The 17,993-nt window shown below is 39.0% G+C and overlaps 1 protein-coding gene across 6 annotated transcripts in view; it reads left to right on the forward strand.

Moving 5' to 3' along the window:
- Nucleotides 1–17,993, forward strand: part of neo1a (neogenin 1a) — a 150,112-nt gene that overhangs the window by 102,580 nt on the left and 29,539 nt on the right. For all 6 annotated transcript variants that reach the window (XM_085907121.1, XM_085907120.1, XM_085907119.1 and 3 more), the window contains 3 exons: nucleotides 3,160–3,296; nucleotides 10,524–10,678; nucleotides 11,157–11,277. In XM_085907121.1, the coding sequence (XP_085763247.1) occupies nucleotides 3,160–3,296; nucleotides 10,524–10,678; nucleotides 11,157–11,277 (413 nt within the window). The remainder of the gene's footprint in view (nucleotides 1–3,159; nucleotides 3,297–10,523; nucleotides 10,679–11,156; nucleotides 11,278–17,993) is intronic.

Below are 17,993 nucleotides of genomic sequence, written 5' to 3' on the forward strand. Positions count from 1 at the left end.
CAGATGGCAAGGAGATTGCGGTCAAGCAGAGCAGGCAGGACACTCCAAAAATACCATCTCACTAGACAGTTCTAGATAAAAATGGCTAATATTCCTTGCAGCCGCTTATCTCCGCAATAAGTGGAGGTTTTCCTAAAACAAAGTATGATGATAGTCATGAAACAACGGCACAACACTTGGCGTGGAGGTTTGATGCTCGACATAGCCAAACACAAATACATACCTTTTTTTTTTTTCTTCAACATCGTTCCTCTTGAGCTCCAATAAACATGACCTCTAACCAAAATCCCATCCTAAAGACAGCAGTATGCTGTCTCAGTGACTGGCAGTTTTCCTAGGCCCAGATGTCCTGGCCTTGTCACCAGTTTGTGTTACGGAAGACTGAGTCGCACGTAAAGTCACCTCACTCCTCAGTTCTGTGTAACTGCCACTATTTTTATTTTATTTTTTGGGAGAGAGAGAGAAGGATTTGTGTTAAATGAATCTACTTGTTGACAAGGATTTGCATGGCTTTTGGGGGTGGCTGTTCCAGAGGGATGAACAGAGCGATTATGTTTGAATTTTTGTAAATCCTGATATTTATTATGATTTATTTATTTTTAGTTGTGGGAATGTTAAATAACTTGTACGCCAAGAGCGAGCCAAATTACTTGATTGCAATAATTCCAGGCCAATTATTGTCTCTTCAATGGTCTAAAGATGACATAATTCAGTCTGAAGAGCTCTTACTCTGCTCCTAAATACTGCTGTTAGTGTTTCCTCTAAATAGCTTGGAGGTCTTGTATGTTCCCTTCGTTTCAAGAGGAAACTGTCAATGCAGAACTCATGCTTGAGTGGCTCAATAGTTGTCCTGGTGAATCAAATGCAGACTGCTCAGCACCGTGAGCAGCGAATGATTCATACAATGCGGCTTGGATATTCACAGCCTCCCAGCATGCTTTGCTTTCTCTTCAACTGTGCACACAATGAAGTCATCAGAGCACTGAAAAGCATTCGCTTGACATTTGAGTTCTATGGCATGCTTTAAAGAAAAAAAAAAAAAGGAATATTGGTGGTTGCCGTCAGTCTATAAAAAGCAGGATGCCCAATCAACAAGTGTAGTAATATGTACATGTCTAAGAGACCGAAACCAGATATTGCCACCGATTTATGTCCACAATCTCATGAAACTGGCTAGCAAGCAATAATGTCCATATGCAAAAAAAAAAAAACTATGCAAATCGCATACAGTAGTGCCACAATCCTCCCTGTGGCTGGTGACACAAATGATTGATTACCGTATAATCACATTATTGTTGGCCATTGCAACATTAAGCACTGCTCGACCTCAACACTGCTTGAATGTCTGAAAATAAAATTGTACCAAAGTAATCGCTTAATCATAAAAAACAATAAATTGTATGCATTGATATCCAACACCACACTCTTTGTTTATACAAGGCAACCATACCTGGAATTATACATTTGCAAAATGTTTTCCCCCATTTTAGAATAGCTTGTTTAATAAATTTCATTTGGTCCAAGAGGAACTTCCACAATTACTGCGTTTCACAGAAAATGTTCTCAATATTCTCGTTTTATTCCCCCAAAATAATTGATTGTTTGAATAATCATGATGTCAGTTCACAAAATAATTATTAATTTTTTTTCAGAATCAAGCAGCCCTAGTAAACTTAATACTGGTAAACAATGTCAAATTGATATTGTCTGAACATTGTTACCTTTGTTCCAGACTCTTTTTCTGGGAACAATAAATTCTCTACCTCACTACCTTTGTAAAGAATTAACATTTTATGCAGCTTTGATATTGCATATCATCATACGGGACAAGTTGTTATAATATTGTGGTTTGTTAGTGTATGCGGTTGAGACTTTGCTCGAACAATTGGTTTCATCTATTGTGTTGGAAGTACATGGTAAGTGTTGCACTTTGAAACTATCGTGGCTAGTCATGAAGTGAACAATGTGTTATGTGTCAAGAAGATGCCAAGCACCTTCACTGAATGTCAAGTGTCAGTGCAGACTGTTGCCCACTCGGGGAGATAAAAATGAGTTGCAGCTGAAGCCCTCCTTTTAGCTGCTGGAAGCAAAAAAATAAAAATAAAAAATCTACCTGCAACACTTGACTGCACTCCTTACCTCTGCATGTATCTCTCATTCAGAACCTGCACCCCCTAGCTAGATACTACTCGTGTTTTCTTACCCTTTCCTTTGTTCTGATTCTCTCTCACTGAATCTGGATGTCAGCTATTAATTTGTATTTTCCTCCACTCACCCTCCTCCTATCCCCCTTGCCTATGCCCCAGTGACTGTTGAATCAAGCCTGAGCCCGGCCACAGCCATTTGGCCTAATTGGGGGAATAAAAGTGCGTGCCATTTAATACGGAGTGTCAATTGGTTCTCTGGAAAGCTGTGTGTAATTCTGGTGCAAATATTTTTAGACTATTTTTGAATCTCAGTGGAATTTTGCTGTTGAAAAGCAGTTTTAAGGGAGCCTTTGCAGAAATTACTTTGAGTCTTTTCATATAGCGAATCAGAAAGATAAAGAGAAAATGTGAAGGAGTGAAAAGCATCCTTAGGTTAGTATTTTTCTTCATCTCAATAGTCAATGAAAAATGAATTCCCGCTATTACTCTGGAGACATCTACTGTTTAGGTTAATTAACATCTAATGGAAGAAAATGTTTCTTGAGGCAATGTTTCAATAATCCACTCATCCTTGCAACTGTTGTCGACAGTGTCACACTCAAAACACATTAGGACATGCCAAAAAGAATAGAATTTGTGCATTTTACCTATAAATTCTACAACTGGTGTTGTCGGTCAGATTTCAATATCCAAACATTTGATAAGTAATGTTTAAAAGAGAATTTCCATTAGTGGATTGAGAAGTAGCTCAGACATTTGTTCCGCCTGATAGTGGAAGGTAGTATACCAGGCCCAACGTGGAACACTCGCAAAAGAAACCTTCTCTAAGAATATGCTTCAGGGAATAAAGGTTGAAATTAGTTTCTACTAAATCCGTAGACGTGGGAAAAAATATGTGATTGTACCGTGGGCAGCCCATGAGACCTTTACCCATCAATACTATGAGGTAAAGGAACTTGAGGCCAAGTCTTAACTTTGTTATATTCCTCAAACCTCTTTTTCTTTTCACCAGCGAGGGCCGCAGGGAATTGCTTGGAGGTGGCAGTCTTCAGATTTCCAATCTCACAGAGGAGGACGCTGGCATTTACACCTGTGTGGCTGACAACACCAATGCAACAATTGAAGCTTCGGCTCAACTCACTGTGCAAGGTACTCTCAACAAGCCAACTGTCACTTGACTTTCCAAATGCCAGGTCTAGTACTAGATGATAAAGAAACCATCTACAAACTATTACAAGCAACTTCTCGTATGATATGGCACATTTCTGCACACAAACACAATAATAAACATTAAATGCAAACAATTCTTGCCATTTCTTTCAGATACAAGTCGTATGTAATGGTATTGTCTCCTTGCGTTATGCAGGCCTCTACTTACAAAAAAATTATACAAAAAAATCCACAATAATGTAGAGGCTTGAAGGTTTTCGATCACCTAACTAGAAAACATTTGTTCCTCTTTTGAATTGTATTCCTCCCCAGTGTGGATGAATTTGTTGGACACATCAACCAAATGTTCCATTCGGATGCTTGTCGGTGTTTATTTGGGACGATGATTCCAAATTTACATGCAGGTCAGCTAAGAAACAGCTGCTTTTTTATCTTTACAATCAGTGCAGGTATTTTCTACTCTTTCCTATGTGAAGCAAGTTAACAGTTTGATGTGAAGCAACAGTTAAATTGGGAAACACCCTGAGGCTGTCCCACAATGTCACCCCATTTCACACAAAGCGACATCACGCTAGGACTTCATCCCTTTGCTCACAAATCCCTTTCCTCTCCTCTTCAACACCCTTTCATCATTTCCTGTCAGACACTGCGATTAAAGGAGACAGTAATGGGAAATTGGATCAGGTGGTGGGAGGACATCTGACTTTGGTGCCTTTGAGCCTTCAGATCTGCCACTTCAATTCCTTGCAATCCCTCATGTTTAATACCTGACCCGTGACCCAACTCCAATGTTACAGGCATGTAGAAATTGATCTCCAATATATTTAAAAGACATCAAGTCGTTACGTTAAGTTAAAAGAGTCACATTTTACTGCAATACACGCACACAGAGTAAATTGTGTTTTTCCCCCAGACCAAATTAATGGCGAAACAAGATTGTGGCATTGATTTGCTCCCTGAAACATCAATCGATTTCCCCCAAGAAATAACTGCACTTGTAAATGAAATTCATACAAATTATTTTTCCAATGTTGACTTGCTGGCATTTTTTTATTTGATATATCTGAAATTGGATACATAATGTCCACTATAGACTGCTCAAGAAAACACATTTAGGGTTTACACCAACAATTGGAATCTGCCTTTGTGGCTTCATAATAAATTCAAGTTACCATGGATGATATGGAGTCATTGTGAGAATCGTTTTGTCTCTTAAAAAAATCACTTTCAAACAGTAGTCTTGACAATGAAACAGCTCAAAGTTTGCTAAAAACTAAAAATATCACCCTTCCACTCTTTCATAACCATCCAAATTATACTGCGAGAGTCATATCCTTGCTTTAGTATTTCATTGAATTTCTCAAAACTGACCACCTAATATATTCTCATTCTGTCGTGTACAATTCTATTTTTGCAATTACATTTCTATTGGTATCAGCAACAGTAATTTTAGATTCCAACAAGCCTCAGCTGCTTTTTCCTTTCATTCACTTTTATATGCCGTTGATATTTTACATAAAATATTTGAGTTTTTCTTTGAATGGTTGTGAAGCTTATCTGGATCTCAGTGTTCATATAACTCGAGCAGTGTTCATGTCAATGTTTGCATCACTTGGCTACTCACATCACATCTATCAGCCTAACTTACACTGTGACTTTGCTACATCTCACCCTCTATTAGAGCTGCCATGATTAATGAGGCTAGAAGAGACAGCGTTTTTTGATTATGGTCAGTGTGCAAGAACAGAAATAGCTTCTACACTAATACCTGTATGTAGGTTTCCCGTTTTCTGGTGCTAAAGGTTAGTGTCCCTCATCTATCATCTCCTACTGTTATCATGACAGCAGTGCCATATTGTTTTCTGGAAACACCCGAATGAGATTTTTAGAACCAAAGTTTCATAACATTTACAGACGACCCCTGCATAGGCTCACTTCCTGCAGATTTATTCATAGGGGAAAACATTTCTTGAACGACCAGGGTTTCCCTCTTACCCAATGGATTTCAGTTGGTGTCGATTCTGAATGGATATACGCTGGGGGTGTCAAACCCATTTTTGTCGCGGGCCGCATCGTAGTCATAGTTTCCTTCGGCGGGCCATTATGACTGTCAACCCAAATAAATGTATGAATATCTCGTATTATTTACGGTATAGGCTACACAACAAAGTGATGAATGACTAGTTTAATTTGTAACTATACTTGAAAGAACTGTTCACAATTTTAAGTCAAGACCATTTTCAATTTTAGTATTGACACAAAGTCGATGCACAATTTGTCTTCACAGGCCAAATATAACTACATTACGGGCCAGATTTGGCCCGCGGGCCAGGCTTTGAAATCCCTAACTTAGGCCATTCGTGTGCTGCAAATAATGGTCAACTGTGAAGTAAATAAAAAAGTATTTTTAATGGATTTATTGCTTTATCTGCGAATCGGACCCATGATGGGTTTTTTTTTCTTCTCACTGCTTGGTGAAAAGTGATTAGCCCAAAAATTCTTCAAAAAGCCTTCAAATTTAACATGTACTATAATAAATACTTTTTATTGTTGTTCCTCCAGTTTAGTGGAAAAATCTATCGCGCATCATAATTTTCCTAAAAGCCTCTACTTTCAATTGAGTATTTTGGAAAAAGGGATATACCCCAGGAGAAATTAAACACAGAAAAGCTTTCCATGGAACGTTTAAAAACAAACAAATCTGTTGATGAACTGCTGCTGCTGAAGACACGCCTTTTCCATATCCTCACTGAGTGTTATCACCACCAGCAAGGTGGTGTCTGATTGTCATCCTCTGGCTGGCTTGTTTGGAGCCTTATCCGCCATTCTTTTCAGATAAGCAATATCACCAACTCACCGGAGCCATGTAAGTGGTCTTTGTCACTGTCACAAAGTTGTAGAGAACAATTTCATTTCGATGCCTTGTTAAACATTAGTCTCACTGTTAGTTGTCTGTCTTTTGTATCCTCTGTTACTCAATATCCAAAGCACCAATGCTAGGACTAGTCCTCAAATGTTTTCAATTATACAATCGGAAATCCACGTGATAACTTGTTTATTTGCTTTAGAGTCGATCTTTGCTATTGGTGGGGGATTGGGACCCGGTCGGCCCATGAACTGATCATTACGAATCAAATTAATAGCACACTGCAAAAATTTTAGATTAGGTGTAAAAAGTGAAGGAGAAAAATACAGTTATTGCAAGCAATGAAATTGAAACTTAAAATTGTGTAGTACTTTTGCTCACCTAAGAATAACATTTTCATTAGAGGAATCTTTTAAATTGTTAAATACATTTCAGGTCACTAGAGAGAACAGAGAGGATTTTCAGAAAACCTCCCAAAATCCTTCGATGCATTTTTTAGTGTTCAGCAGTTCATATGTGAACTTCTTGTGACCTTTAAATGGTTCACGAGAGTCTTTCCTCCATCTGTTCTCATTTAGAATCATCCAATTTGCTTTTGCCTATGTGATTTTGCCTTCATTAAAGTGGTAACTTTTCTATTCAGTCATTTTTACGAAGCATCTGTGAACTACTGTACTGAAAACAATACATCGCTCCATCTAAATTTTTTCCCTCTTCTTACTAGTTCTTAATTTTAGTTATCTTAGTTTTTGTTTGTGTTTATACCATTGCTTTTTGTAATGGCTTTAGTGAAAACATTTGATTTTCATGTAAAAGCCTCCTTTATCATCCATGAGCCAGAAGTCAAAATCCACCAATAATGGAATAATAAGCCGACAGCACACAAGAAACTGAACAATAAACACAATCAAATATTTATAAAGAGTCATTTAAGAATCTTGTTGCAGCAGGAACAACTGATTTCTTACTTATATTTGTCCTCCAGTAGCCAGAGTGTAGTATATGCTGCATGTCTTCATTACCAGCACCACAACCTACAAAGACTGCTGGGGCCTGCTAATCCAAACATTGCTTTGATGCTCAGTCAGAAAACAAAACACAAAGCTACATTTTCATTTTTTCAAGGCAGTCGTTTATTTTTTCATCGCACGGTCGAATGATTTCCTTGTCAATTTGAGCTGGGGTACTACTCGGATGGAGGAGCCATTTGAGGAAAAGCTTGTAAGAGCACTTGATCTCTTTCTTTGTAGTCTTGTGGAAGCTGTCGATGTGCCTGAAAAGACTGTGTAAAGCATTTTTTAATTGAAAACATTTCTTAACAGATTTATAGCGCCCTTAAATCCTCTCAGCAAGTCACACTTGGGATATTGGATGTCAAAACGGTGGATTTATACAGATACATGTACACACTCTGCTTTATTTTTGTGGTAGAAACAGAAATGTATGTGAAAACGCTGTGGAGAAATGACTATATTCAAGTACTACAAAGACCAAGATTTGCAAAAGCATGCGCAGTTAGAAGCAGGTAACATTTACAAGCCGAGATATCTGGCTTAAAATAGAGATAATCCAGGGGTCTTATTTGGAAACTTAAAAACCTGATTTAGGGCATATTTATTCTTCTCCGCACGCTCACAAGACTTTCAAATGCTGCCACTATTTGGGTTTAAAAGTTTTATTGATTGCATGCAAATGTAGGCAGTGACATTACCAAAAAATTGTGGATGTCCCTTTTAAGTTGATCAAATTGAACAAGAAAACTGGTCAGGGTGGCTGCCTGGAGGCCAACAGCAGCATTAAAGCCGCTGCAAGAATATATGGCAAGGTAGTGGTTGATCATTCACCACGTGACAACAATCTCCCAACTTCTCCTTATCTATGGGTAAAAGGTGGGGTAGACCCTGAAGTGGTTGCCTGCAAATCCCAGGGCACATATAGACAAACATCTCGGACACTGCACAGCCTATTTTGATTGTGACTGGTTAATTCTGAAAACAGCCACATGCCAAATTATCAGCGGGTGTGTCCCCTTGTGCAACCACATGAGCTTACATTGTTTATTTTGTCTTCCTCTTTGGAAAAGATTTTATTTTTCAACTGAGATGCAAATAATTTATCTTAACCAGACATTTTAGCATAGGTCAGGAGACTTTTTTTAAACTGTACATACGAATGTTTCTCATCCCATTTCTCATCCGAAACAAGCCAAATTAACGGTAAGCAAATTCTTCGGCTACCATTTAACGGACATGCATGAGCACATCACTTTTGCTCGGTCCAATAGGTTTCAAACGTTTCAACTCCCTAAAAGAAAATGGTGCATGTCTGCTCACATGGAAGAAGGAAGTGGAGGCTGGAGATGAAGAGATAGTCAAGGAGGTATCCTAAGATTAAGTGGCAGGAAAATGGGAGACAGAGTGGAAAAACAAAGATGGAGAAAGATAAAGAAAGCTACAGGGTACCAGTCTCCATTAAAACCTGACATGGGTAAGTCTCGCTGAGGGGTTCACATTTATACAAACAGACTCAAAACATGCAAATTTGGTGGTTAGACAGATTGTGACAGCATGGTTGCAGGAAATTTGTTTCCTTGCTTAAACAAGACGCTTTACAAACCCTACACACAAATGTGTTATGCAAATACGGAACTGGAAATCCCCGGCACGCAAACAGGTTTGCAGACACAAATGGTGGTATCTGTATCCAGATGCAATTTAATATTATTCACTTTCACAGATGGCTCCACTGCCACGAGCAACCTCAATTCCCGCCACATACACTTTCTCAGCCATAATCCATATTCCACAAACGAAACATTAATCAGAGCACTGTTTGCGCTTGTTGGGATGCACAGCCTAAATCCAAAGTATTAGGTGTGGCAGGAAACTAGCGTTTCTCACAACCCTGAACACACCATCATGCCGTGGGGTTGCTTTTCTTCAGAAGGGACAGGGAAGCTGCTCAGAGTTGATGGGAAGATGGATGGAGCTAAATACAGGGCAATCCTGGAGGCCGCAAAAGACTTGCAATTGGGAAGGAGATTCATCTTCCGGCAAGACAGTGACCCTAAAACCAGAGCTACAATGGAATGCTTTAAATCACCGGTGCCCAACCTAATTTGACCTGAGAGCTATTTTTCAAGTAGCCCAGCTCCCGAGATCAACCAGTTTAGTGTCAACATTGCAAACCTACACACCTTTTCCAGCCTACAGTAACTAACCTCACTTGTTCTTATTGTCATCCAATCACTAAACATAATTGCTCTCTCTCTCTCTCTGCTCCTCTCTCATAGGTGCACACACGCTTGCAAATCTGCATAATGAGTATAGCCATAAATGACCCTAATAATAACCGAACAGAAAAATGAACCAGATATGAAAAAATACAAACAAGTGGCTCCAAAAAGTATAAACACAGGGATACTGAATGCATATGCACACCATATTTTTCAGATTATTTGCCTGGAATTGTAGAAATAATTATGTAAAAACTATATAAAACTAATTATATAAAAACTAACAACAAAAAACTGTGAAGTTTGTGGTTGTAACTTGGCAGAATGTGAAAAGGCTAGTTCAACAGGATGAGGGCAGTTTGATCTCACAACCTGCTCCTGTAAAGCCAGAATCAATCTTTATCCACCCCAGACCACTAATATCAAACCACCTGGATAAAAACAAATTAGATGTAAATAGCAATCACAGAGCCTAAAAAGGTTGATGAGGAAGCATCGGCAGTCCGCACTCGGAAACTGCCCATTGAGGCTGCCGCCTTATTGGTCAGTACACAGTTGAGTCAATGCAATCAAACGCAGAGGCCATCCTTGCACAGTGGGTCTTACAGTCTCTTCTCACATGCATGTACAGTGCGGTCCAATTATATGCAGAGGACATGCTCCCTCTGACCTTGTTCCACGACTGATTGATGAGGTGCTGCTTGGCTGCAGAAGATCAAATAACTCCTGTCTGTTCCTCATTACCAAAAGCAGGAGACATATGCAAGAGTTCACCTCAGCTTGCGTTACATGCTGACACATGGAACCGATATCGAGGTTGCTGTTGTCTCCTCTTGTGTAATAAAGACAAAGGAAAGGGTATTGATCATTTAAATCGGAATTTGTAGCGGTAATATCTGCTCTTGGTGCAGAATGTACGCTATTAGATTAAACGGTCGTCTTTCTTCTGCTAGCCTTTCATGGATAATTTGGTACGTGAGGAAACAGAGTGGCATCATTTGGCTTTGTTCATTTTGTGCAGAAATTGACAATTGCATATAGTTAAAAAAAAAAAAAAAGAGGATTGTTTTTGCTTATTTCACTTAGCCCTGTCTCTCTTCCACAGTTCCTCCCCAATTTGCAAAGAGGCCGGCCAACATTTACGCTCATGAGTCCATGGACATCGTGTTTGAGTGCGAAGTCACAGGTTCACCAGCCCCCACTGTGAAGTGGGTCAAGAATGGCGACGCTGTTATTCCAAGCGACTACTTCAAAATTATTGTAAGATCATTTTCCTCTTTGGTAGTAACTTTCTACATTTTCTCCACAGTCAAATTTTTTATGTACAGTTTATACAGTATATAAATTTTTTTTTTAGATCAATGCCTCATAAAGTCAAGATCATCCATACCGTTGTACTGCCTTAATGCAGTTTCAGCTTTCACCATTTTGAGCTGTAAAGCATAATTCATTCATTCTTTTCAAACTAAATGTATCTTTTAATACACAAGTTTTACCTCTGCTCTAATTTTTCTAGATGTTTCTGTTCAGAAACGGAATTCAATAATTATATTTTACCATTAAATCCATCATTTTAGTGAAAGACCTTTGCATACAGAAATATACATTATTATGGCAATTACCAATGTGGTTGATTCAGGGCAGTTGTAGGGATTTTTCTTCTTCTTTTTTAACAGTACCTCTACCATCTATTTTGTGACTTTCTCCCTTCTTCTCTCTATTTTGTTGTATTGTGTAGAAGGAACACAATCTACAGGTGCTGGGCCTGGTCAAATCCGATGAGGGTTTCTACCAATGTCTTGCAGAAAATGATGCCGGAAACATTCAATCCAGCGCTCAACTCATCATCTTGGATCATGGTACGCACTACAAACACTCACTCATGTTCAAGGCAGATGAAATTGTTTTTGATGGGTGATAATCAAAAATTGATTAAATACGTCAGTTAACTAAATTATTGTGCCTGGTAGGGCTGCATCTGATTGTTTTGCTCGGATGAGAGAGAGAAGAGTAATGATTTCTGGCAAGTTTGTGTTTTCTTTTCCACACCATTAGTGAAGCCGAAATCCCAAAAGTCTCATCACAGAGCTCATCTGCCATTTTGGGGGTCTTACAGTGTATATACGGTTGGCTGTGCAAATCTTGTGTCTTGAAAGGTAAATGAAACCATTGAATTTTGGTTTAACCTGATTTGACAAATGGTACATGAATACTAAAAGGTATGGAGGAATGTTGCAGAAATGTAGAAACTCGCGCGAGCTTCTGGATGCTGTGCAAAATCTTTAAGATGGGCATTTGCTTAAACATAAACTCTGAAAAGGTGTTTTGGAGGGCTACAGCCTATGCAGCCAAAATATGCTTTAGTTCTAATTGTCATAGTGGCTAACCAGACCTAGTGGCTCATAGCATCAGATGTGCTGGAAGATAGACTCGTGCAAAATGTTTGAATATGTTAGTTCTCGTATCATTACCTTTGAACATTAGCGGAAATGTAGTAGAACATAAATTCAACCTCATTTGCAAGTTGATGACGTTCCCATTTTAAGCCGCAGGGCCAGATACGATCTCCCGTCAAGAATAAACTCAAACAGAATAGAGAATTCCATCAGTGCGGAAACTGCAAAAAGCAAAGTAAAGCAATTGTGAGCAAAGAGGAGGAATGGGACCACATTTTTTGCTGCATGGCATTTGAATGCTTATTAGAAGAAGCAGTCGGGAGTCCGCCCTAATTACACCAAGCGATAGGTTCTTGACTTATTTTTGTTTGCAATTTGGTCTTTCCAAGCATCTTTGTCCCAAAAGATAATTCATTTGGTAAAAGCCTTCAATTGGGTTCTGGTTGTTGAAGGTAGACGCCCTGTTGCTATTGATTGGTCGCCTCAACAGAGTCCATTGTCCCTTGATGTTACAAAGGTGTCTCAGTAGGAAACGGCAAGAAAACAACAGTCGCCATTTTAAAATGCTTCATACATTAAGATGATAACAGTACTCTTGTTTACAGATCATCTCAGCACACCGCTCTGCTCTGTCATTGCTGCTCTTGAGTTTTCTGGTGAGGTGCACACTGTTGCTGTGCTATAATTCGATGTAGCCCACATACCTCACGCAGCAATTACTTTCCAGCATACACAGCCAGCGGTGAAAGCACAAACCTCATCAGAGGTTATTTTATTGCTATTTATTATTATACTGAGTTGAGCTGCTTCGTGGAATTGTGGCTTAGCAGGGAAATCAAGCGCAGCAACTTGGCTAATACTCATTAGTGATCATTATCTTTGTGTCTTCACGCTTACAGCTCCAGTTCTTTGTAGTTCAACTGATTATCCTCACGAGTGGATGTTTGGAATAGACAGAGGTCACTTGTTAGCTGTCGGTTCTGCGTGTTTGTAGTTATTTATAGAAACAATGTTTGTGCCCTTAAACTTGAAAGTTCAGAACAGTGCATACAATTTTAAGAAATTAAAACGCAAATCACTTTTCTTATTCCTGCAACTATGGAACATTCAGGCATATTTTTGGGCCAGGTTTTCTGAAATAGATCTCAAATTGGTAGTCTAAATGATGCTGAACATTTCACATGTGCATTATGGGTCGACTAGTTGCAAACAAATGTGAGTCAATTAGAAATCAAATGCCGAAGGTGGATATTAAAAAGACCAATGTTGTTTCACAGAGGCCAAGGAGGTGCTCTGTAATGTTTCCTGTAGTCATATTTTTAGATTGGTCATCTTGTGGAAGAGCTTATCATATGATGTGTGTTTTTTAAAGCTGGATACAAAAGAAGCAAACATTTAGATAGCTCTTCCCAGTAACATTCATCACTGACCTGTTTTAAAACAGTGGACTGTGATCCTCTGATTTAAAAGTTGTGAACACTGTTGTTGGTTTTTTATTTGATCGTGTGGTATTTATGGCCTAGAATTGTTTTTCATGCTCTAATGTACTGTAATTATGACCAGTACTGAATTACTGTAAATTCATGGTAGACTTAACGTGGAAATTCATGTTAGGGCACAGCTGTGGGAAAGGAACGCTGTCGTAAACTGAGGACCAAGGATAAAAATGATTAGAAACTAATTCGTAGTTCAATTTGTTCAACTCCAGCCTTAGTCTAATGACCTAACTTGGATTTTCTGTTGATTAAAGAAACCTTTCATCAGCTATTAGCGCTGTATAAGCACTATCGTCCTCAAAATGATGGTAAGGAAGTTACATCAGATGCTGCTATTTAAGGGCTTCTTCTTACATCTTGTTTCGACAGTGTCCTGCATACTTTTCCGACCGCATGATTTTCAGAAGTGTTTGTGCATGATATTCTGGCAGTTGTCAATTACATCTTGGCAAGGAAACTGGTCATGTTTTTCAACTTTGAGGTTAGACAAAGCAGTCATTTAAATGATTTCCACAGATGGTACAAAATCTTAGTCTGATCAAATGACACAGCATTACACGTTGTGTCTTGCAGCGCAATTGTTTTTTTGCTTAGTTCTTGGAAATCTAAAGCGCAGACACAGTCGACATTTCTGCACGCTAAGCTATGAATAGATAATAGTGATGAGCTCCATATTTTGTTTGAAACATACTCTATTTGGCTATAATGCATTTTAATGTGATCATAAAAGCAAAGGTTGGTGAATGGTACAGATGTCTGCATTTGACAATACAATATGAACAAAAAAGGAGAAGGACCTCATAGATTGCTCTTTGCCCTTATTTGCCATTTTGAAAATGGCATTTTTTATGGAAATAAAAAAAGGTCTGGCTTAGTTGGTGTCCCTTAATTCCACATCTTCCATAAATTATAGTCTGACATTTTTCCTACTTGTGATCAAGGCAACTATGACACTAGCCAACCTGAAATTGGATTTGGATATTTAAGCTCTGAGCACTCAAGCTCTTTAAGCCGCCTCTGTTACAATCATATCACATTGAGATGAATGGAACTAAATAAGTAACCATCCATGATACATGATACATTAAAAAAAAATGCTGATTCTGAACAACAGCAGGCTAGTTTCTGTTTGAGATGTTTAATAAATAAAGGCGGCCCACTATGTTTGATAGCATTATTTATCTCTCCCACTGTTCGACATGACAACAGAACAGAGACCCTCTCCTCCCATCCCATCATATGTACAACTCCCACAGAGAAATGGAAACGTCCCATTACTGCCACTCCTTGTCAGTCCCTGCATTACTCTGTTCACAAAATATATTAGAGACATGTGGCGGACTTAGCATGGAAAAAGCCGTGTTTGAAAATACGATCTCCTAGATTGATGAATCATTGACTAAATGTCAACATCATTTTGAAGAATTTAAATGAAGACTATTGCCCTCACATTTGCAAATAAGAGCCAAAAGAACTTCAGACAATTAAAAATGGAAAATTTAATATGAGTAAAACCATATGATTAGAAAAGTCATTTATCTTAATGCTAACATGTAATGGAAAACACCATAGATAGGTAAATGGAAATTAGTATAGATATCGGTTTCATTGTGGTATAAGATATATCCTAATATAATCACAGAGTAGCAACACATACAAACATCACATCCAACCCTACATACCGTATTTTCCGGACTATAAGACGCACCGGACTATAAGGCTTACCTTCAAGGAATGGCCCATTTTAAAACGTTGTCCTTATATAAGGCGCACCGGACTATAGGGCGCACTGTCAGCTTTTGAGAAAATGTTATGTTTTTAGGTGCGCCATATAGTCCGGAAAATACGGTACTTAAAAATCTGTGGCGTTCACCTCATTCCTAAACCACATGAGTCTTTGTGTTAAATAGTCTTAGTGTCTTTGCGCAGGTCCACTTTCTATGCCTGTTATAGACTTAAACAATGTGGTAATACCAGTTGTTCCACCTTAGTATAAGAGAAAACATTTTAATGTTGCTTCCTGCTCATTTATTGCGCTAGGAGGATGACATTTAAAAGAGGCCAACGATAAGATACTGTCACGTTTAATTACTTTCTGAAGCAATGAGCAATATCAATCTACCCACACAGTTACAACATTGGTCCTGTTTTGTTAAAAGTAGATGTAGGAGCCATCCAAAACTATAAATTCTCACTCTTTGATAACCACATGACCCAGTACGCTTTGTGTAAACAAGCTTCTCGTCACTCAATCTCATAAAACTGATCAATCGCACACTGCAAAAAATAAATATATAAATGATTTTCCTCCAATAGTTTGAATTTTATGAGCACCCAATATTTTGAATTTTATGAGCATAACGTCTTCCTCTCCATAGGCACTCACTGCAGTTTACTGACAAAAAACACGTAGTGGCCATCAAATTCAAAGTATTGCAATGATCATTCAGATTATTTCAGAGGTTGACAAATACTAAAGTGTGGTGTCTTCGACATACATAAAAACAATACCTGATGTTCTTGTGGCACTTAGTGAATCTGTTATCGGATGTCGCACACATAATTCTTTCCCAATGGGAGTTCTCAGGATTAAGGTGGTGAATAGCAGCAGTTCAAAGAGATGGTTTCAAGGAACTCAGTGCTGTTTTGTCGTTATGATTGACTGCAAAAAGTGCGGGAAGAGGGATATATCGTTACCTTGTAAACTTTTTTATTTTATGATAAGCAAAGCTGTACAAATTTCATAAACGTAGCAGTAAAAGTAGTCTTCAAAGGCACTGGTAGAAGAAGCAGATGGGGGAGCACTCCGCTGCCTTTTCTCACCACCTTTATTCCCTGTTCAAATCAAGACGTGATAATAGGCTGCTCACAGATCCTTTCCTCCAGCTTGACGAGCACTGAATGAAAGCTCGGGCCTCCTTCAGGAATACTGTGCACTCCATCATTTGCCAGCAGGGTCACTGCCCGGCCAGCAGGAGGCAAATGCATGGTGCTGCAAACGTGTGAACATGCCAGCGCAGCAAACACGGGTCAGATGCCATCAAACGTGTAACTTCAACAGTAGACACTCGCGGCAATATGCGACTGTTAGAACCATGTCAGGCTTTGCTGGGACACAACTGTATGCTCACATCCAGTCACAGCTGTTACAGCTGGAAATTTCAAGGCCTTCACACTATGACTGACATACTGTATATTTGGCCACAACATTAGGTACACTTACTATGAAAATGCACTTTATTGCTTCAACGTAACAAAATTTTTACGATGGGACTGTTTTTTTTTTTCATAGGTCACATTACCGGTAATGAATTTTTTGTTATTAAGAGGCATTTTGCAATATATTTAGTCATAATAAACCTTCTATCCCTGTCAAGCCAAGGCTGCATGCACATCATGTATGTCTTAGAGCACGTGTGTGTGCACGCATATGTGCGTGTTGATCATACACCTCCTAGTCTAAAATGATTGGGAAGAGGAGAAATCATCTGCTACCAAATTGCTGTTTGTGCAGATGCTCAACACTCACGCTGCAGTGGCTGTCTTTCAGATGCTGAGTGTATATTTGAGCATTTAAAGGGGCTGTTTTCCTGGGGAACTTTTGTATTAATTCAAGCGTGGCGAATAGCTTTGCTTTATTCATAAACGGCCTGTCAGCTAAGTGCTAACTGAAATGTTACGGGTGCCAATTTTGCTGTTGTTTTGCCCTGGAATGAGGAAAAAAAAAGACTCAAATAGCCTTGGATACTCGTCAGTGATGTTTTTTTTTTAAGGTCATGCTTGTTATAAACATCGGTTTATGCCTGCCAGGACTTATGGTTGTGTTTTGTACTTCTTTCAACACTTTCCTTTATTACTATATATAAACTGTCCTCCAACATGCAGTCATCCAGGATGCCAAACTGATGTTTTTGGATGTGCCTAGTCCTCTGGGCAAGCTAATTAAGGTAGCTCACCACTTTCCCTTCACACCCTTCCCTTCGCGGCAGGCGGCTGACCCCTGCGAACGGCACCTCTAAAGCTTTTATGTTTCCTGTTAGCACTCACCCTCTCTGTCTTCATTGTACCTTCCTGTTGCCGTAAGCTAAAAGTAGAATAGGGAGAAACATCACAGTGGACAGTGGACATCCTGCTGTCTGGTGGAGTGCATTTATATTTTCTTTATATGGCCAAAAATCATTCGAGAAAAATAGCAGTCTATTTAATACAAAAAAAATGTTGGTTAGGCAGCCTAAACATGAGCCAGTGTAATTAAGTCATTTTGGTATCAAACACTGCCTTGAATAGATCAGACTCTGAGCTCATATACTGAGTTGCATAGAAAGCAACAAACAACCAATCCAGAAAGATAAAAACATACAGTACCGTCCTTGGTGGTGTGGCTCATTCATTCATCGTGTGCTGGTGTAGCTCCAAGGTCGTAAGACCATTGCAAGCAGAGAAGATGTGTGTTTTCTAGCAGCTGGAGTGAGAGGCTTTGGAGATGTGCAGCATCATTGCATGTTTTGATGTGCTTGAAAGCCAAGCCCAAGGGGGACTTGCTTTTCTCCCGCAGTCAGCCTGTGGCATGTACATTGTTTACTGTATCTGTACATGCTCATTTACATGCCCAAAGAGCACCAGCGTGATATTGCGTGTTTCTGGAGGTGATGTGTTCGTGTGACAGCTTTTGTTGAAGTGAGG

This window comes from Syngnathus leptorhynchus, chromosome 3, assembly GCF_054491065.1.
Source record: "Syngnathus leptorhynchus isolate UIUO chromosome 3, UIUO_Slep, whole genome shotgun sequence".
In the NCBI taxonomy this organism is placed as follows: Eukaryota; Metazoa; Chordata; class Actinopteri; order Syngnathiformes; family Syngnathidae; genus Syngnathus; species Syngnathus leptorhynchus.